Genomic DNA, 23,093 nt, shown 5'->3' on the forward strand with positions numbered 1-23,093 from the left:
GTTTGTTTTAATAAAGTTTGGTGGTGCTATAAGAATATTGAACACGTTGGTGTTGTATTGAAAAACTTGTATTTTATTACAAGAGAGATGCCTATTTATACACAGCTAATTATTTACATAAAAGGAAAAAGCAATTAAGGTGCTTGCTGTACAGATATTACAAGAGCTTGAATTGAGGAATCAAACAAAAATTGACTCCATGAATTATGCTCAACTGCAAATAAGAAAGATTGATATGCATGACTTCTGGGATAATCTATTACGCCTTCGCAAGATGGTGGTCTCATCAATGACACCAATCTTGGACCGTAATAATTGAAAGCATCGATGGGATAAGGCCTTGGTCATTAAATCAACAAGCTGATCATGAGTGGACACATGAGCAATTTGAAGAATTCCTTTGCTAACATAATCTCGCATGAAGTGTATATCAATGGCAATGTGTTTCATTCGAGCGTGAAGTATGGGGTTGAGACTTAACTGAGTAGCACCTATATTATCATAGGGGATTTTTGGTGGAGAATTCAAGGTGACACCAAGTTCATGAAAGAGAGATTGAAGCCATGCAAGTTCAGAGGTGGCTCTAGCAAGTGCCCTGTATTTAGCATTGGTGGAAGAGCGAGCCATAGCTCTTTGTTTTCGAGTGCACCAGGACATAGGGTTGGCTCTAAGGAAGATTATATAGGCTGATGTAGATTGTCTATAATCAATACTCCCTGCCTAGTCCGCATCAGAGTAGGCGAGGAGTAGTAGAGCAATGGAGATGAATGCCATGGTAAATGGAATGCTTGAGATAGCAAAAGAGCCTCTTGACTGTAGTCCAGTGAAGTTCAGATGGGGAGTGCGTGAACTGAGCTAGTTTGTTAACAAGGAAGGCATCCATGTGAGAGCTAGGTAATGAAGTGCACCAATAATGCTCCTGTAAGCGGTGCTAATGGCTAGACTAGAACCATCATTCAGCTGGAGTCGACTGGAAGTGGCCATGGGGGTGGTGACATCTTTAGTGCCCTCCATTCCCATTTTACATAGCAAATCTCGCACGTATTTGTGTTGTGTAAGAAACAAACCATCAGTGGTTGGGATGACTTCAATTCCCAAGAAGAAGTGAAGAGGCCCGAGATCTTTCAGAGAGAATTGGGCACCAATTCTCTCTGAAAGATGATGATGGTAGAGATGAAGGTAGAGTCATTTCTTATGAGGATCATCTCAACATAAACAAGGAAATAGGCCACAATGTTGCGATGATGATAGATAAACAGGGAATTATCAAAGGCAGACTTCACAAAACTAATGCCACAGAGGCAATCATGCAGTGCACGGTACCAAGCCCTTGGAGCCTGTTTCAGTTAGTAAATGGACTTTTGAAGATGGAAAATGTGATTAGGATATGAAGCATCAATAGAACCAGAAGGGTTGTGCCAAGAATATATCCTCAGTGAGTGTACCGTAAAGGAAAGCGTTATTCACGTCAAGTTGGCGGAGAGACCAACCTTTCATCACAACAAGAGATAAAATAATGCGTATGGTGGCCAGGTCTCTAATGAAAACCTTTGGCAACAAGTCGCGCTTTATAGCAATCAATAGATCCATTAGGTTTATGTTTAATGCGGAACACCCATTTTGAGCCAACTAGATTTTGCCGAGGGGTAGCAGGAACCAGCTTCCAAGTTCCGTGTCAAACAACAATTGTAAACTCCTCACTCATAGCTTGACGCCAATGAGGATCTTTGAGTGCTTGATGAAGTCCAATAGGCTCCAATGTTGGAGGGATTGGATGCTTTGTAGCTAGGAATAGCCACTTGGGTTTGTAGATATTATTCATGGATCGTGTGACCATGCGGTTTGGCTGAGAAGGCCTGGTGCTAACAACCTGTTCAACAGCAGGGAAAGCACTACAAGAGGCGGATAGCGCATGGGAAACACTAGTGCAAGGTTGGGACAACACCTATTGACCAACATTATCCTACAAGGGACCCAAGGCAGTTGAACCATTTGGTGGTGGCTTAAACAGAGAGGGCACAAGGGGATCAAGTGCAAAGGGCTGAGGGGATGTAGATAGATGTTGAGGTGGGGGAGCTGATGATTGGTGAGGAAAAAAAAATTCAGCAAAGCGAACATGAAGACATAGGTAGATCCGATTGGTGTTGGGATCAAGACACTTGTATGCGCTTTGGGAGGTGGAATAACCAACAAAAATACATGGTCATGACTTTGGGTCCAGTTTATGTTGGGAATAAGGTTTGAGCCAAGGAAAACATTAACATCCAAAGATCCGAAGTTTGAGATAATTTGGAGAAGACTTAAACAACAATTCAAAAGGTGATTTAAGAGAATGTAGAGGTGTTGGCATTCTATTAATTAAGTAGACTGCGGCCTGAAATGCCAAACTCTAGTAGGAGGATAGAAGATGGGCTCGATGGAGTAAAGTCATGCCTGTTTCCACGATATGCCGATAACAGCATTCAACCACTCCATTTTGTTCTGGAGTATGTGGAGCAGTTGTGAGATGGCTAATTCCATACTGGCTAAGATAGCCTTTAAGAGCAACAAACTCACCTCCATTATCGGAGTAGAGATGTTTGATAGGTAAAGAGAACTGTTTTTCAAGTATGGTCTTGAGTTAGGGAAAAATCTTAGCAACCTTAGATTTTAATTTCATAAGAAAGCACCAACAATATTTTGTATAATGGTCAACAAATAACACATAGAACTTAGACCTCAATGAGACCCCTCGTTTCTTTCCCTTCACGTGGCTTATTTTATCAGCGATGAAAATTTTGATTTGAAGAATGAAGACTGCCACAGCGATAATCAGTTAATCACATCATACAAAATCTCCAGAGCCTAAATCTCTAGAGCCTCGATGGGGGGTGGGAGCTTCAGATCCCCCCCTCTTCCCTTCTCTTCCCTTCCCCCTCCCTTTCTCTTTTCGTTTCCTGCATTTTGTGTTTTTTCTATTTCATTTATAGTTGTGTTTCAGGCAAATAAGGGTGGAGTGCCGACTGGGTCGTTCTAGCCACCGACTGCCAACACACGCCCCACTAGGTTGTTGGCCAGCCGCTGATCTTCAAGTCCACCGAACGTGGCGCCAAACGGAGTGGAGCGTAGCCCGCACGCAAGGGACGAAGTCTCGGATCGCACCAGAGCATGGCTACCACGCGCCACCAGGGAGCCACCTACCGATTCAAAACTTGGCTTTCCTGGGACCTCAGACTCCGGGATAACATAGACCGGCCGTCGGCTCTCCTCCAAGAGTGGTTTGCTATACATGCATCACAGCCTCTGTTTTTGTATTTCATCCCTCCGTTCCGGAGATGTTTTGGTGTTGTTCTTGATCTTTATTTTAACCGAGTGGGGAGATGAGTGGTTTGATTGATCATAATCTGGGGCTAGTGCTAGTCGAGAGTGGCAGACGATGTTATGGCCGGTGGACGTATGGCCAACCTCTGCAGGGGAGGTTATTGCGGTCCGTATGCTCGCTGGGTACTCATGCTGTTCCTGGGCTCATGATGCCGATGCTTGTGGTGGGTGTGCCATCGAGGCTCATGACAGTGCTTGTGTTTATGTTTCGGTTGTTTTGTTATTGTTTCGTAGTGCTGTATCATGTAGTTTTATTAGTACTATTGTAGTATTAAGCTTTTGCACTTAGTGTCCATAGCAGTATTGTCCCATACTTTACCTCTTTAAGGGGATGGAGGGGCCTTGTCACTATGTTTATTCAGAGTGCGTTCTCTCTCTTTGGAGAGTTTTAGAAGTTAAGACAATGTTCACTACTTTGTGTGCGGGGGATGCTCTAAAGCAGATGCGTAGGTTGGCTTATAGACTGGATTTTCCTGTATTGATAAGTCACAGTTGTAACTTCGGCATGATGAATAAATTCACCATTTTAAAAAAAAAAACAAAAACAAAAAACAAATAACACATATTAACGATAACCTTCTAGAGAAAGATGAGGGGCAGGACCACAAACATCAGTGAACAAATACTCAAGAGGCAAACAACTCGAAATGCTGGAAGCATGAAAAGGAAGTTTCTAACGTTCATTAATAGAGCATGAAAAGGAAGTAGAAATACGATTATTGGCTGGCAATTGAAAAACTTTTATTAGATGAGTAACAAGTTGCCGAGAGGGATGACCCAAACGATTATGCCACACTTCAGAAGAAACACATTCAGTGGTAAAAGCTGCCTTTGGATGTCCAACATTGTAGGGTGTTACTGGTAGCTTGTAGATGCCTTTGTCACGTGGCCCTTGCATTAGTGTCGCCCCCGACTTCGGGTCCTTCACAAAGAAATGATAAGGATGAAAAACACAAGATTATTTGTCTTGGTGAATTCATGAATAGAGATTAAGTTTTTATGAATTTCCGGTCCACAAAGAGTATTGGTTAGAGAAACACTTCGAGTAGGAAACTGAAACTTAACAGTGCTAATATGGGAAACTCACCTATTATGACCTCATCGGTTCCATCATATTTTGAATGGATAGAAAGCTTGGACATATCAGAGGTGATATGATGAGAGGTGCTAGAGTCAACCACCCAAGATTTGTCTGTAGAGGATCCAGTGCCTGCGCAATTAGCTGTTGGAGAAGATGGAGTCCAGAATTTTCTGCATTGGCGAGCTGTGTGACCAGGTGTAGCATAGAATTGACAGATTACAGAGGATCTGTTGGATGATTAACTGGTGTTTTGGACTGGGAAGACCGTTGATGAGGCCTTCAATTATTGTTGGTTATATGAGACTTGCCTTTATGGGAGGAAGAAGGAGAAGCCTTCTTCTAATGATAATTGGCAGTAGCAATTGTGGTTTACGACAGCGTCTCAAGATGATGGAGATAACTCTCATGACTAACAAGCAAGTCAGGGAGCTCGTCAAAGGTGAGAGGATTTTCATGAGTGCGAATGGAACTTGCAATATCACGAAATTTGGATTCCAAGCCATTGAGAATGCAAAGCATGAGATCATCATTTGTGAGGGGTGAATCAATGAGTGCTAGTTCATCGGAAGTGGATTTCACTTGCTGGAGGTAGTCTGTAGCACTCTTGGAACCACAACTCAATGAAGTGAGTGTGTCCTTGACTTGCATGACCCTCGTTCGAGAACAATTTGTGTAGTTTGAGCCAAGCTTCTCTTGAAGTGCTTGAGATAGCAATTAAAGGCAAGATGCTTTTAGAAACTGAAGCAAAAATGCCATAGAAGAAGTTTATCTTGGCGAATCCAGCGATTGCGAGAAGCATTGGCCTTAGCAATGGTGTTACTCTCAAGTATTGGACACGGGTTGGAACCAGTGATGAAACCCTGGAGATCATACCCAATGCCAAGACTATCAAGTTGGGCATGCCATGCAGGAAAATTGGAGGTTAGCTTGTAGAGAAGCTGAGCATTTGCATTGATGGCAATGATATGAGGTTCGGTAGAAGGAGTAGAACTGGTGGAGTTGGTGACAAAGGGAGGTGTTTGAGCCATAGCGGAAGAGAAGGAAAAAAAAAATAGAGGATCAACTCAGTTAGAAGGAAAAGGCTCGTGATACGATATAAGAATATTGAACACACTGGTGCTGTATTGAAAAACTTGTATTGTATTACAAGAGAGATGCCTATTTATACACAGCTAATTATTTACATAAAAGGGAAGAGCAATTAAGGTGCTTGCTGTACAGAATATTATAAGAGCTTGAATTGAGGAAATAAACAAAAATTAACTCCACGAATTATGCTCAACTGCAATCAAGGAAGATTGATATGCAAGACTTCTGGGATCATCTATTAGGTGCAATCCTCCTTTATATATATATATATATATAAAAGATTAGGAAAAGTAAAAAACTAATAAAGAATTATACATAGATGAGTATGTTAAATGCGTATATATTATACATATATTTCTCAAATTTAAACTTTTATTTATGAAAACATGCAACTGTCACAATATTATTAGAATATTTTATCCTAATAAAAAGAAAAATACTCATATTAACAATCGTGCAAGACATGATAAAAGGGTAAAAAGATCACAAAAAATAAAATGAATGAGTTTTTTTCATTTATTTTCTTTTTAAATTTTTATTGAAAAATTGACACCATTTTGTCAACAAAGAGATATTGTGTTCATATTAATATACGAAAAATATTGAAAATATTTGAAAATATTACAAATTTAACAGTAGGTCTAAAAATATTTGAAATGAATAAAGAAAAAAAATCAAGAATATTTAAATAATATATAGAAGGAATACATAAACTGATGTATGGTATATTGTAAAAGTCATTACTTAAAATAGAAAAAGTGAATTTTAGTTAGTTATTTCATATGAAAATTTAAATAAGCCATTGGGAATGCTAAAGGGAGACGGTGTGCAACATGCATGCCATGCGGCAAAAATGTTTGTTAAGGGAGATCAACTGAAGTTGCGATTGCAAAAGTTTGAAATTGAGTAACAGAGGTGGCAATTTGGAAACAAGCAAAAACTAAGTTACTAAATTTGCAATTAAACCCTATATACAATGATATTATTTATCTTAAGAATCAAATCCCAGACTCGATAGCATTTTAGAGTCTGCATCAGTAATCTTAAATTTTAGAAATATAAGTACAAGGACAAGAAGGAAGGACAAACAAATAATACAGGTGGGAATGGCAATATCTGAATGCGCTAATACAGCATATGTACCTGTGACAAATGCCAAAACCATTGGTGCCATGGAGGAAAGAAGGAGCCAAAAGGCCATTCGAAGAAAACTTTTGCGATTTTTAAATAAGTAGTTAGAAGTGATAAGCGGAATAAATAGGTGGATAAAGACAGCAGAAGTAGATAGCATCAACGATAGGGCATTTGTAATGATGAATGCTTTGAAAGCAGCACTTTTCTTCAAAACTGCAGAGCCTGGATGTGGATGATCATCTACACCAACGAAGCCCCCGGGCATGGCAATGCCAGCTGCAAAGGTCACAGTTATAATGAGTGTAGCAACTACCAAATGGATTTGAGCTGCTTTATCATCATCCTCCATCTTCTTCATCCGCTTCTTCTTCGACTCCAGCTCCCCCACCATCTTCGGCCTCTTCTTCTCAATTTCATCATACCCGACTTCTAATACTCGTCCATCATGATAGAACTTATAATTTTTTGCGTCTTTAAAAAAGAAGAGCTTCTTCTGTAAAATATTTATTGGGCTGAATCGTTAATATTCCGTATTTTTCTATAGACTGAAAGAAAGCAAGAAAAGAAAGCAAATTCAAAGATATTTGTTTGAGAAAACAAGGTGGCTCGGTATAATATAATGACTAAAATCAGAATATATAAAGACAGCTAACTTCATATTTAAATGCATGTTGTAAAAAAATATTAGCAGTTAAAAAATGAATAGAAAAATACTATCGTTCCCAAGATGCATCATTATAGAGAAGATATATCAAATCAAATATGTTTCGAAACGAAACAGGTTATGTATGCCAGAATTATAGGAACAAGTTCTTGAAAGTTGTTAGCTAGGTTTATAATTATTATTTGTGTCGTAACGATATAGTACCTAGTTCGCATAATATTGATAAAACGATAAAGTTTACATCAAAGAAAAGGTTGTGGTTTCTTTGTCACATCATCTTCAAATTAAAGTCATAACCTAAAAGGATTCGGCTTGGATGGAATTGGACCAGATCCGATTTCTATTGGAATTGGACCCACGTCCTATAACCCAAAACAGGTACCACACTATACGAAAGCAAAATTGAATACTACAAACCCTTATTATCTACCTCGGTTGCAATTAACATGACATTTTATTTCAAACTCTTATTTTACAAGGGAGCTTCACATTGATTTAGAGACTATAAGTGAGCCAGGAAATAATAGTAAATATTGTGCTCGAAGTTAAAAAAAAAAAAAAAAAAACACTTGTGGTTGGTCATAAATATATAACAAAGAAGTTAAAAGATTGCTTTGAAGAATTCAATAGCCATTGAGATTCTTGAAGTACGACTTAAAAATTTTGATAAAAGAGAGGAAAAAATATATATACTTTCTATATGGGAGAAATTGAAAAAGAAAAGGTCCATCGATCGATAGTTAAAAAAAAGTGAGTAGTTCTTTTTCAAGAAAATTTCATTAATATTTATCACAAATGACAAAGTATTTATTTTCATTAAATTTTTCATTTGATGTGATACATAAAATCAATTTAAGTTTAAATCAATTTAAAATTTAAACCACATCAAACTGATTTATATATTATCTGATCATGAATTCTATGAATTCCTTTGGTTTCGGTATTAATTCCTTAGCACATCTTATTGAAAAGAACTAAATATTCAAATACTGAGTATATAATTTTATTTTTTGAAGAACGATAAGAGATTACTTACCCCATGAACAGTTGGAAAGCTATTATTTGTTAAGAATTGATAAGCATTCTGGTTCTTTTTGTTGAAGACCATTTTGTCAACTCTTGGAGAATCCAAGGTACGCAGGTCGTAACCAGCAGAATTGTAATAGTGATGGAGAGGTGTATTTCCGTCGTTGTCCTTCTGATTCAAAAGATTCCGGAGAGACGAATTATCTTGGATGATTAGCGCTGCACGTGGCCAGTTGTTGTGTACGGCGAGATGAAGTGCATTGCGGCCTTCATTGTCAACCACTTCGCAACAATCCGGACACATTGCTATAATCTTTACCAATGTTACACTCTCTTGGTGGCGATGGGCTGCAATGTGAAGAGCTGTCCTACCCTCCGCGTCTTTCATATATGCTACCTCTCTATCATATTTTAGCAATAGTTTTGTTGGCCCAATGTTGTCCTTGTATGCAGCCATGTGAAGCGGAGTCCAACCATTTTGGTCTGCTTGTCTACATAGATCGCGTCCGTATCTTTCCAAAATGTTTTGGGTCATTCCTAAAAGAAGTTAAACGTGCTAAATTAATGTAAAAATTTTCTGAAGGACAAAAAGGAAGACCTTAGGAGACATAAAAAGGACAATATGGAAGCCATGTTTAGTAATCAGTCCTTTATCATCAAATAAAATATGTATGTACAAAAGGAAAATGCAGGACAAGGCAGACATCAGTCTTTATTTACCAAAATGGTAAAAAATCAAAATTATTTGGAAGCTTGTTAAGCACGGAATTAATCTAAAACCGGCCCTTTGCAAATCAAACATCTTTATATTTCATCAATTCGATGTCCTGTCATATTTGATACCACCACATAAATATTTTCTTAACCAAATCGTATTCTAAATGCGGAAAATATAAAATAGGCAATACCTTCATCATCCCAAAATGCTGCAGCATGCAAAGCCGTTCTACCCAAGGGGCCATCATAAGCTGGTGACTTCAATTTGTTTAAAATTTCTGACACCAAATCTGGAAAGTGTCTCTCGGCAGCCAAGTAAAGTGGGGTCTCACCGGCAACATTAGCACCACACAAAAATTCTGGATCTACCTCCATTAGTAATTGTTTTACCACTTCAATGTGATTGTGACGTACAGCCTCATGTAAGGCCGTGTCTCCCTCTTTGTTCAGCTTCCCAATCATCTCCATAGTAGCTTTAACGACTCCACTTTCGAGACCTTGATGTTGGGAATTTTTATGTTCAATCAGGACTCTGACTATTGAAGCATGCCCATACCTTGCTGCCACATGTAACGGAGAATCGTCTTCCGCGTTGGCTTTCAATAAAAGTGACGGACACTTGTCAAGTACATCTTTCACAAATTTTGCCGCTGAGGCTGGGTCGGTTCCTCCAGTAGCGGGAAACTTTTCTTCGACAAGGATACTTGAAATGCAAATATGTAGGATTGTATTTTTATTAACCGTTAAAAACCCATCAAGTGGATCGGAGATGGCCTCCAGATTGCCTTGTGCCGCCGCTTTATAGATAATAGAATCCATTCCAGTGATGGCCTCTGTATGGTGCACGGTCGTCATTACTAGCTGCGGAGGCCTCAATGCAAAGCAATAGAGTACTCCAGAAAATCCTATGTTAGCCACAAGCATTCATGTAGTTGATGTCACATTCAACATTTCTCTATTAAGGCGCATATCCCTTTTTTTAATTATTTTTTAAGCATTAAGGCGCAAATCCTATATATATATATATAGATTATAGAGTATATAGATTCATCTTGAAACACGACTAAATGATCAACATTCTAAACAAAACAGAAGTTTTCTTTTCAAAAGAGGCTGAAAACATTATAAACAAAACTTCCATTAATTATTCCAAAAAATAATTGAAAAACCGCAGGAGAAAAAACATTGAAACACCAGAAGAAAACACTCTCAAATTAAATTACTTCGTATCAAAGTAATCTTTAATAGGCCTTCTATTTATAATTAAGACAAATTCATCACCACAATTACTACGAACGAGACATTTCACCATTCATGAACTATTTTTAGAGAGCACAAATGAAAACGGACCAGCTTACTTCCAGGTACTTAGTAAGTAATGGAACCAGCTCCTTTAATTTCGCTGAAATAACCTTACTTCTCGATCGAGTACCTGACCTGAATCGCAATGAAGCACAATTTAATCAGCAAACTCTACAATAATGACGTAAAGGGAGAGAGAAAGAAAAGGAGGGTCTTGGACTTGTCGTCTTCGAAATAGTACTGAGGAAAAGAAAAGGGGCGGTGGTGGAGCTACAAGCTTGGAGATGGCATACCATGTGGAGGAAGAAGACCTTATCCTTGAAACTGGAGGGATTGAGGTGAGATATTTATGTAGAGGTCTTGATCATTAAACGTCATCATTGTAAACGTCATCATTAGGCGTCATGGTGGTAAAAGAGGAAGGACGTTGCTACATACTAGTGAGTTTTTCTAAGGACAACTGCCACTGCACAAATGTGATGTAATCAGAGGGACATGGCACAGATTATGTAAGGAAAATAAGAAATCAAATCAAATCAAAATTATGAAAACAAAAATCAAGGCACAGCTCATATAAGGAAAAAAAAAAAAAAAAAAAAGTGATTGAAAGTGTATACTTGACGGTTCGACCGTATTTTTGGGGTGAAATAATATCATTTCAAAACAAATTTTCATTCCAACATTATCGAATAATTATCTTCAATTTTGTCTTAAAAGACCTTCCGAGACATTAAAATTAAGACGAATTTGTGATACTTCAAATTATTGTAGTAAAACAAAATTATTTTTAAAATTAAAAAAATAAAAATGATAGTAAAGGAATTGTACCAGAAAAGTAAGTCTATCATTATTCGAGAAGATTACATGAAAAAATAAATGTGGTTGTTTGAGAGGGTATAATAACAACGACAACTAGTTGGCATAAAGTTAAAGAAACTTAAATATAAAGGCGAATTTTAGTTTGCCCCCCAACTAGAAAATGTCCAATTGCCACTAAGAAGTTATTACTCATAAATTTCCTCCAATTGAGGTGTTCCAATCACCAATAGGTTATCGGTTGGCTGCACCTACAAGACCGGCTCTTTTATTCTTCGGGCCAGAAAATAATTTTTTCTATTTTCATCCTTACAACTGCATGTCATGCCAGCGCTGCTTCTTTGAATGGAGTTCCTTATTCTGTTGCCACTTGTTAGTTGCCAGTTGAAACTCTGTTCATGACTTTAGCCAGAGGGGAAAATAAGAAGGATTTGCACTCGTTCTGACTTCAGCGGCCTAATGATAATATTTTTGTATCCATGCAATATTAGCTTCTAATTCTTTTTCTTTGTAAGAAATTTGCAAGAAGAATCTAATAGAGCATATTGATTAATTTTTATTTCACTTATATGGTTAGATGGTCGATCTTTATTTGTAACAACTCGACCTAATAATTCTAAGATCGGAATATTAATAATTTTTATTGAACCTAAATTATATTTAATGGGCTATATTGGATAAGCCCACGAGTGATAAATTATTGAGGTTGATTAGAATTTTAAGGGCTTAATAACTAGGTTAAATCTAATTTATTATTTATTGAATGGGTTAGACTTATTTTAGGATTTAAAGATCTGCTATTAAAAATTTATTTTAATTTAGAATCATTACTGATTGAAGTCCCCTATGCAATCTCAGTCACTATTAATCCCACATTAAATAAACTATTTGAGTATGTTTTTAATTTTAACCACACTAAGATTACAATTTTAGAATCATCTTCACCTTAAAATTCCTAAATCCAATCCATACCATCCTTTAAATAAAGTCCCATGCACTGTACATGCTCCTGTCTCTTCAAGCCTAGGCTTTTTTATGTTCTTAGCTCTATTTTTACCTTCAGCATACCGCGACCTCATCTCCCCCACCATGAAATACGGCAATGCAACCATCGTTTTTTCCTCCCTCCTACTCACAACCACTGTCTTCCCTCCATCACGCCGTGATTGATTTTGTGTTAGAAATTTTAAGAAGCAACATTACAAGTTAAGTAACTTGATCATAAATTAGGATTAGCATACATTAGCTAGTTATATATATATATATTATTAAAGGCTGTCATTTGTAAGTCAGTGTTTATGTACCCTGCATGTTATGATATTTATAAACACGTCATTCATCATGTTTCATTCCACATATTATAGTTATGTATGCATTATGTATTTCACGTTACATAAGACATGTATTTTTTCTTATGATCAAGTATAAGATAAGATCAAAATAATGGTACCAATGCAATTTATGGGTGGACGTGCATGCCAAGAACATAAGTGTGGTCTACCATAGTATGCCGAATACTATTAGCGGCTCCCATTGTAGCCATTGGTTGTGGGGCCACTGAACAACCTTGCATACAAGGTTAAATGTGTGGGCATGTAAGATAAGTATGATAAGTCAGATAATTCAAAACATGTCATGCATGGTATAAGCATGGGTATGAATGGTCATGATTTAAGTTCTCAACATGAAATATTTTATAAAAAACCTTATGTTAAGTATGTTTATGTCATGATGAATTTATTACTGAGTTGTCGACTCATTTTAGTTTATTTAATGTTTTTAAACCAGGATAGGTCAAAATATTTACGAAGTTAGAGTTGCAGGAGTGGACTTGGTCTAGGGAAGCGTGACAGTGACCTAGATTGTGTACAGAGATTTTAAGTTATAATTTTTATGGTATAGACTTTGAAAAATTTTAATAAATATTTCCACATACCTTATTTATTATTTCAATATTTTAATACAAAATGACTCTATTTATTATGAGGAATCTTTGTACTTACCACTTCCTTTATAATAAAACATATATATTTTTAAGTCAGGATTAGTAGTTGCATTCCGGCTCCCCCAGATCTTTAAAAATGAATTTATTAATAACTATGGAGTGTGGGATAGTACACTATAGTAGATATCACTAGTATCAAGCATCAAAGGGTGTTATAGAGTCCAAATCAAAGTTGAATTAATATTTTATGGGGGGCCTTGAAGGATTGATGCCCAATTTTAATATTTTAATGTGGTTGATAGGAGTGAAATTTTTTTAGTACAAATCGGAAAAACAGATCGAACTGGACCGAATTCAGCCCTACTTGGTCTCAGTCCATGGTGTCTCCAAAACTCAGTTTTCGGTTTGCTCCAGCCAGGATGTGGTTTTTTGGACCCAACCGAACCAAAACCGATCAAATCACTAACATATAAATTTTTTAAATATTATATATATAATCTATTATTTATATAGTAGTTGTATAAGTTAATTATATAATTTTCTCTAATCTATCACCATTGATCATATAAAATGTAAAATAATATATGCTAGCTAATATATCATATAATAAATCATGTGATAATATATTGTATTATATGTAGATACATACTCCCTATTACCCTCCCGAAAAACATGTTGAAAATGACATTGAATAGAATGGGATAGCCCCACAATTTCCTCCCAAAAGTCCTCTAGATACCACACACCACATCTCCCTCTCAGCCACCAAGAAATAATCACATCCGAATCCATTTCTACTACCACATTAGTGATATTTAAGGCTTTGCAAATTCTCAAACCTTGAAGGAGCGCCATGATTTCCGCTTTGTTATTGGAGCCAAATCCAACATGTGAGGCAAAAGAATGAACATGTCGTCCTGACTCATTACGAATAACCCCACCAATGCCACAAGAACCTGGATTGTCGAGACTACTACCATCTATATTCAACTTATGCCAACCCGACGGTGGCTTAACCCACCTTACTACTTTGCAACAAGGGATCTTAGGAACCACCGGCTTAATCCGCAGTGCAACAATCACATTTGGAAACAAGAGGAATACCAATACGATGCATTCTATCATCCACACTCAAAGCCATATGCCAAGCCGTCCAAAAATGTATGGACATTTTTAAAGGGATCCAATGACGCCACTCAAGAGGAGACCCTCTTATACGAATACAATTCCAAGCAGATTTGGTAGAGAACATACCTGACTCCGTGGGAGTCCAAACAATAACATCCTTTCCAGAATTAGGCCGTGATAAAGAGATTAAGATCTCATCCACCTTGTCCTACCCTACTAAGCTCTCCAAAAGATCCACATCCCAGCTATCCGACAACCGACAATCTTTAATTTTTAGCAAGGGAGGACCCACTAGGGGCATCTCATTGATTAGGGGACCATCATCCCTCCATTTATCATACCAGAAAAAAATCTCAACCTCCCTAATCTTCCATTTATTCAACAACAACAGTATACAATTAGCAACCATTTGCCAAAATCTAGACCATTTAGAGTCCTATATTAGGGGCCACGACTTTGATCCGACATATTTTGCTTTGAAAAAATTGGCCCATAAAGAATTACCTTGGATAAGATTCCAAGCGAAACGCATATGTAAGGCTTTCTGAATGTGTTGCAGGTCTTGTAACCCAAGCCCCCCTTCTTCCACTGGTTTGCATATATGTTTCCACGCCACCCATTTCTTTTTTATCTCACCCATCAGCTTCTCCCTAGAAGAAAGAACTCATCAACCTCTGAATTTTGGAGATAGTAATTTTAGGGACCTGTAAAACAACAAAGAGATGAATCGTCATACTGGATATAACATGCCGCAACAGGATTAGTTTTCCACCCATTGATAGTAGTCTCATCTTCCAGCCACTGATTTTTTGTTGTACTTTATTCACCGTCTTCTAAGTGAACCTGTTTGAGTCTCCCCAAGACTATCGGCACTCCCAGATACTTGAAAGGGAAAGTTCCCTCCATGAACCCAGTACTACTTAAGAGTCTCCTATTTCGTCTAGTGGAAATTTTTTTCGAGCAATATAATGCTGATTTCTGTATATTAATAGTTTGTCCCGACCACCTCTCATATTGGCTCAAAACATTAGGAAGTACTCGAACCGATCTCTGACTTCCATTGGAAAAAATCATTACATCATAAGCATACATCATATGAGAGACAATTGGTGTAGCTTGAGCCTGAGAAAAAAGCCCAAACTTGTGCTCTTGCACACTACCATGGATCAATTGAGATAGTACCTCTTGCTGAATGATGAACAAATAAGGAGATAGTGGATCACCTTGACGAAGCCCTCGACTACCCAGGAAAAAACCCTTGACCATACCATTCATCATGACCGAGTACCAAGGGCTAGAAATACAAGAATGCACTAAATAACAAAATTGAGGAGAAAAGCCAAACTTGCGCAAGACCATAATCAAGATCGCCCAATCCTCGCGATCATATGCTTTTGCCATATCCACTTTCAACATAATATTGCCCCCATGAATTCTTTTATTAATAGATTGAGCCATTTCCTGGGTGAGACTAATGCTCTCAAAGATGCTTCTTCCAGGAATAAAGGCACCTTGCTCCAAAGATATTAGACAAGGCAATAAACCTGTTAATCAAGTTACAATAATTTTGGAGCATATTTTATAGAAAACATAACAGAGGCTAATGGGACGAAACTTATCGAAACCTGTAGGCAATTCCACCTTTGGTATTAGCACCAAAAATGAGGCCGTGAAGAATTTAGGAAGATGCTTGGACATAAAGAATTCCAAAACAGCATTTCACACATCAGTTTTAACTACCTCCCAACATGTTTTATAGAAACCCGAACCAAAATCATCAGGACTCGACGCACTCTGAGACGGAATGGAAGATAAAGCCTCAAAGACTTTCTCAAGAGTGGGAGGACGAATAAGAGTGACATTTTCCTCTTCTGAAATGACTGGCTCAATGTACTCATTCAGGCTAGGTTGCTCTACTGGTGGTTCCCTTTGCACAAAAGAAGCAAAACATTCTACTGTCCCTTGGTGAATACTCTCTAGCTTGTCATAACTCACTGTATTCGATCATATTTCTAACACTCTTTTTCTTCTTTTGTTGACAAGGCAAGCATGAAAAAAATTTAAATTACGATCGCCATCTACTTGCCATTTTAGTTTAGCCATCTGTGCCAATCTCAATTCTTCACGTCGCCTCCAAATGGCCAAGTCCGAAAGTGCTTCATGTAATTCCTGCTCCAAATTATCCTCCCAATTTAATTGAAGTTGTTGCTCAATTTCCTCAATCTGTGTTTCAAGGGCATCAATACGACCCAAAGTATGACCAAAAACCCTTTTATTCCATTCCCGTAGTGCCACCTTTACCTGCTTTAATTCTCTAGTCAAAACCTAAATAGCTGACCCATCCACTCGAACATCCCAGGCTGCCCAAACGCAGTCCAAGAAATTATGGTAATCCACCCACATCTGTTGGAATCAAAACGGAGTCGGACCATAGGAGAAAGGATCTTTTCTGAGTTCAGTGAACATGGGAGCATGATCTTCATTGGCCTCGGATTCTGTAAGATATTCTTTATCCTGCAAGAAGACCTCTGATGGAATATCAGGTTCGGGGTCTGATACATTATTTTCAAGCACAAACCTTTCCTCAACTAGTTCTTCCACAGATTCCTCATCCCCAACTATGTCAATCTGCACCTCACCCTTGCTACTTACCCCATGCGAATCAACCCCCTCACTAGTCAGCAAAACTAGTACTTCCAATGCAATATTCTGATTTAAGCATCCATCCAAAGAATTCACCCCCAGAGGAACCTTCAAAATAGGCTAAGCACCTAGGCATTCTTTTTTCTAAAGCCGTTACCTCCATATGCTCTGTTTCTGCATCTAACAGCACAGCCCCGCTAGGACCCGATTGCTCCACCATCGAATCTGGTAACAACACCGTGTGGCCTTCTATCTTAGGCTGACCACCATCCACCATCTCAGACAGGTAATCAACATCAGACTGAAGCCGCACCACTTCCCCTACGGCCTCCTCTGTTTTAATACCAGCCCCCATCTTATTTTCTACAACTGGATCAGACTCAACCGCAATAGCCATTGCACTCGCGATAGGATCGGCCCTAGATTCTTCTCTCTGCTTCACAACCTCTTTATGACCTTTCTTCCCAACCCAAACCTTTCCATTTTGCTCTGATTTTCCCTTCCTACAGGTCTATAAATTATGTCCCTGTAGTTTACATGTAGTGTAATATGCCGGTAGAGTTTTGTATACGATCTCTTGCTTCCGACTAGAAGGCAATCCTAGTGCCCCAATCCAGAAATGAGTCAGTGGAGATTTTGCATCATCAACCTCCACACATAATCTTGCTCCATCTGTCCTCATAGCACATCGAGTCGGATTATCTCGTCTAATGAACGTGCCAATAGGTGCCATAAATATATTCAAGAACGCTTCGCGATAATAATTCAGAAGAAGACCCAGTAGAAAAATCCATACCGGTACCTTCGAAGGTTTGTCATCTTCATTGAATTTTGGAGTCCAGTAAAGAGCCCTATAAAACTTCCATTGATCTCGTAAACATCCCAAGATAAGGCTTTGGTGAAATCAGCTTCATTAGCCATACGAATGAACACATGCCTAGGATGCCTCATGGAGGAGACCATCGAAATGGCTGAGAGTTCCCATCTGCTGTGAATGAAAGTACGTACTGCATCCAAGGAGGGACACTGCTTCAAGAATTTAAGCACAACTGAGAAACATAAATCTTTTGCAGACCATGCAAGTCCATCCTTAGAAAACTGGAAATACACCTCCCCTTCCACCATCTTGAGAGGTCTATGCGCCAACACCATCTCAGGGATGGTTGAGGAATGGCGGCCACCAAGTCAGCAAAGGACCGATCGGTGCCACCATCAACGTTTGCCATGCAGCCCTACGTAAAGGCCAAACCGAGCAGCTACCAGCAAACCCTATTTTTGTAGAGAGAAAAAGGGCATAAACGTCCGTCCCTCAAAAGTTTTTATTTTCCTTTGGTTCTTGTTTTCATGATTGATCCATAGGCTTGGCTTAGAAAATTTTTTCTTGAGACTGGTTGTTTGTTACCACGGTATTCCTCCGCCACGAATGAGGTCTATTTAATAAAGATGGGAGGGGGTCACTATTGGACATGTGACTTCCCGCTCTTTTTAAAATATATATATATGTGTAGATACATACTCTACTAAAGTACGAAATTAATAACTATTTACATCACAAATATAATTATAATTAATTATTTTTCTAATTAGTTAGTTACATAATCCATATAAAAGAGCTCACTTAATTTTGACTTTACTAATTTAATTAATTTTTTGAATTACTTTGTCTACCAAAAAAAGAAAAGAAGATAAAAATGTTCCTAGCTCATATGGACCAATAGCTAATGGTTTGGTCTGGTCAATTCCGGTCCTTAGTGGTATTCGGTTCGATTGGGTCTGAAAAAAGGATGGACCGAAATTTTTTGTTCATGACCCCGAACCGGACCGGATTAGACCGAAATGGTAGAAGTGAATTTAACCAAATTTTCAATCGTTGCCAATATCACTCAAGATGTGTTAGTTATACTCATCTGGACACAAAATCGGTTGAATGCCCCCTCCATTAATCATGACTCCTAAGATATAATGGAAGATGCTGAAAGCAGTAAAGCCAACACATGTGACTAATCATGCAGAGTCTTTTGGACCATATTTTGTGGTAGCGAGGTAGATCACCTTGGCCAAGAGTGTCCCACATTTGCTGAGATGAGAGGGATGTATGAGGAACAATGTAATGCCTTAGGTATGTACAAGAAGCCTTTTACACCTTTCTCTGATAACTATAATCCGGGGTGGCACAATCACCCCAATTTTAGCTGGAAGTCAGAAAACCAGCTGCCTACCACAACCCCCTAGATCATATCCTGCACCATATTATGCATCTTCATCTTCTAGGAGTCCGTTACAAGACACTTCGCATGCTTTTATTGAGGCACAGGGTAAGACTAACCAAAAGTTTGAATCTTTGATTATGCAGGTCATTGAAGAAAACAAAGAGATAAAGAGTCATATGTCCATATTGATGAGTTCCTTGAGTGTGAATGAGCGAGGAAAGTTCCAATCTCAAGCTCAATCCGCACCCCATGGTCAACACATGGCACAAGAGAATTTGAAGGATGTGAATGCCATTGTGACATGAAGTGGTAAGTCATTACATATCCCAACAACAAACAAATCAGAGGATGTGGAAGAGGATCAAAGAAATAGTGGTGTCGAGCTGCCCAAAGAAGCCGAGGTAATAAAGAGCCTAGTTAAGGTACCATTTCCTCAAGCTTTAAAACTGAATAAACAAACTTTGGATCCCAACAATGAAATCTTGGAAAACCTCAAGCCGGTAAAAATTAATCTTCCTCTTTTGCATGTTATTAAACAAGTTTATACTTATGCAAAAGTTATTAAAGATTTGTGTACAGTTAAGAGGAAGCATCATGTGAAGAAGACAGCATTCTTGATAGAGCAAGTTAGTGCTCTAATTGAGCAGCGGATTCCTCCAATGTGCTTCAATTGGCTGATCGTTCAGTTAAGAAACTGAGATGGATAGTTGAGGATGTTTTGATCCAAATTGATAAGTTTTATTATCCTGTTGATTTCTTAATTTTGGACACTCAGTCGGTTGTTGAGTCTAACTCTAAGGTTCCTCTCATATTGGGTAGACCTTATCTTGCTACGGTTAATGCACTTATAAATTACAGGAATGGGTTGATGAAACTATCTTTTGGAAACATGACCATGGAGGTCAACATTTTCCATATTGAGAAACAACCAATAGAGGATGCTGAGTTCCACCAAACTTATATGATTGATACACTCATAGACAAGGGAGTTCACACAACTCATGATTATGATCCCCTTGAATATTCCCTTGTTAATTCTGAGTTTGATGCTATTAGTGATTCATCTGATGTTACTGATATTCGCACTATTTTTTATGAAACTCAGGATTATGGCACACGGGTTTGGCAATCGAAATTTGAGGAGTTGCCTAACAAAGGTGAAAGACAGATTCCTATAAGTATGAAAGTATCAAGAGTTAAATTGAAACCTTTTCCTAAATCTAAAATCTATAAGGTTAAAATAAAAGCATTTCATGGTAAAAATATTCTTAATAAGAGGTTTGAGCCTAATGACCGAGTATACTTATATGATTTTGGACTTCACAAGCACCAAGAAAAACTTTGGTTTAGGCGAATTGGCCCCTTTGTAGTGAAAAATATTTTTGAAAAATGGGCGGTAGAAATAGAGGATCCTAAGGATGGTTGGATATTTAAAGTAAATGGTCAATGGCTTAAAGTATTAATTGATAGTCAAGTTCTGGAAGTGGAAGACATTCCACTTGTGGATCCGGTCTATCAATCTTGACCACACCACGCATGTATGCTTTTCTTTATTTGTTTTGTTTGTTTTGTTTAATTTTCATTTTCTCTTATTTTCTTTCTTTCCTGTTTGTTTGATGTTGTTTTCTTTGTTTTTGTTTGTAGGTTAGTTTCATTTTGTCATTTCAGGTTACCATCTTTGGTGCTTAGCGAGCTACCCATGTAACAGTCCGCTAGAAATTCAATTGTGAAATTTCTATTAGCTTTAGGAACCTCGTGAAGACCCATAAGTTTTCACGAATCCATTAATCGTATAGGTTTTTGTCTAACTACATAGTTAGTGTTATTATTTACTATGGTATCCGAAGTGTGTTTTTGATTATTGGAGATAGTTAGAAGTGTCAAAATGTATTATGGTTTTTGCCATTAGAATCGGAGGGTTATTTAAGGTCTTATGGTGCAATAACACTTTTTCATATTTTCGGACGAAACGTCTGTTCAAAACTGTAGATATTATTGGATAAAAATATCTTGAGCTAATTTTTGTAGATATTATTGGATAAAAATATTTTAAGTTAATTTCTTGGATATTATTGGATAAGAGAGTCCTACACTTAACTCTCACTCCGGGTAAGAGAGTCCTACACTTAACACTCACTTCGGGTAAGAGAGTCCTACACTTAACTCTCATTTCGGGTAAGAGAGTCCTACACTTAACTATAGAAAGGTCATTCTGGGAGATAAACTGGAGAATATGTTATAGTTTGGAGTTTTTAACCAAGCTAATGGATAGATATGGGTCCGAAATTTTTATGGAGTATTTTTAACATGTATATATGACTATTGGTTGAGGATTTTTGCATGATTAAAGGTTTTGATGAAAGATTTTCTTAGATTTAGAAACTTAGAAACTGGAAGAGGAAAAACAGTTTTTGTTTTGAGAAAATTTAACTCTTTGGTAGTCTAAACCTATTCCAATGACTTTGATAATTTTATTGGAGGATCCTAAGCATCTTATATACATGTTATATTATTATTTTGAAGATATTTGATGTTAGTTTCAAATATATGAAATTTTATGCAAAGAGATATTCAAATAAGCCAAAGTGTGGATGTTCTCGGCTAAATTTATGTTTTGGTTAATGTTTAACCATGTGATCTTGAATTAGAAGCTTATATATGTTTTAGGACATCTTTTTAAACCATGTGATGGTTTGGTTTGAAGATCACATCTTTATAAGTCATAGATCAAAAGGTTAATCAAAACAAGTTAGAAACAAAAATCAATGGAAATAGCATATGGGAATTTCGGCCCTATGGAGTTTTAATAGTTGTGATTAGTTTTAAATTTTTCTAAATTGATATTTGAGTTGAGGATAAAATTTACATGAGGCAAGTAAATTTTGGTGACTTTTGGAGTTAGTATGCAAAATCCTTAAGTTATGGGTAAAACGGTCATTTTCCTACATGTAGAGAGTAAAATAGAAATTTTACTCTTTAAGTTAGTACTTTCCATATTTCAAGTTATTAGTGATTTAGTACTAACTTTTAAAATTACTAATTACAGTTCCTCGTGATCGCGCTTGAGGTTTTATAAGAAATGCGGAGATCGAGGTAAGTTAGTTTTTAACTTACTAGCAGTCTACTGTGTATGTGTGCTAAGTGAAGGAACTACAGTGTATGTATGTGTGTTATCATATATGTCTTGCCATGCCAAGTTATCACGTAATTGTCTGTTATACATAATTTATTCTGTCATCAGATTTTATCTATTACATAATATATTCTGTCATGTATTGTTGTACATTACAAGTACGTCATGCTAAGTATGTCATCTATTACATGTATGTCAAGTCATGTAATATTCACTGTTGCAAGTATGTCATGTTAAATATGTTGTCTATTATATGTTATGCCATGTTACGAAATGTTTCTATCTCAAGTTGGTCATGTTTTTCAAGTTGTGTTCAAGTCACGTTATGTTACGTCAGGGCTTCAGTCCTTTCGTATTCCAGTCACGTTTCATATTGAGTTTGTGTAGAATACATGGGGCCACAACAACTGTGGAGTATGTATTTTTCATGTTAAGTCAAGTTTGTGTAGAATACATGGGACCACAACAACTGTGGAGAATGTATTTACACGTAGAATACATGGGGCCACAACAACTGTGGAGTATGTATTTACACGTAGAATACATGGGGCTACAACAACTGTGGAGTATGTATTTACACGTAGAATACATGGGACCACAACAATTGTGGAGAATGTATTTACACGTAGAATACATGGGGCCACAACAACTGTGGAGTATGTATTTTTCATGTTAAGTCAAGTTTGTGTAGAATACATGGGGCCACAACAACTGTGGAGTATGTATTTACACGTAGAATACATGGGGCCACAACAACTGTGGAGTATGTATTTTTCATGTTCAGTCAAGTTTCAGAACAAGTTCATGATAAGTCAAATTTCATATCATGTTCATGTTAAATCAAG

General features: G+C 37.5%; 1 protein-coding gene across 10 annotated transcripts; it reads right to left on the reverse strand.

Moving 5' to 3' along the window:
• Nucleotides 1-6,483: 6,483 nt before the first annotated feature.
• On the reverse strand, nt 6,484-10,849 carry LOC122312678 (ankyrin-1-like). 10 transcript variants are annotated; one of them, XM_043127360.1, is made up of 5 exons: nt 10,667-10,849; nt 10,422-10,508; nt 9,263-9,932; nt 8,365-8,891; nt 6,484-7,157 (listed from the first exon to the last, which is right to left on the reverse strand). In XM_043127360.1, exons 3-5 carry the CDS (start codon nt 9,924-9,926, stop codon nt 6,522-6,524), a joined length of 1,827 nt encoding a protein of 608 aa, XP_042983294.1. In that variant the 5' UTR covers nt 9,927-9,932; nt 10,422-10,508; nt 10,667-10,849; the 3' UTR covers nt 6,484-6,521. The 10 variants fall into 10 exon arrangements, with proteins under 10 accessions (XP_042983294.1, XP_042983284.1, XP_042983308.1 ...); XM_043127350.1 differs by having other exon boundaries at nt 9,263-9,976; nt 10,667-10,684; XM_043127374.1 differs by having other exon boundaries at nt 9,263-9,904; nt 10,667-10,683.
• Between the last annotated feature and the right edge of the window lie 12,244 nt (nt 10,850-23,093).

Source organism: Carya illinoinensis, chromosome 1 (genome assembly GCF_018687715.1).
Source record: "Carya illinoinensis cultivar Pawnee chromosome 1, C.illinoinensisPawnee_v1, whole genome shotgun sequence".
Taxonomy (NCBI): domain Eukaryota; kingdom Viridiplantae; phylum Streptophyta; class Magnoliopsida; order Fagales; family Juglandaceae; genus Carya; species Carya illinoinensis.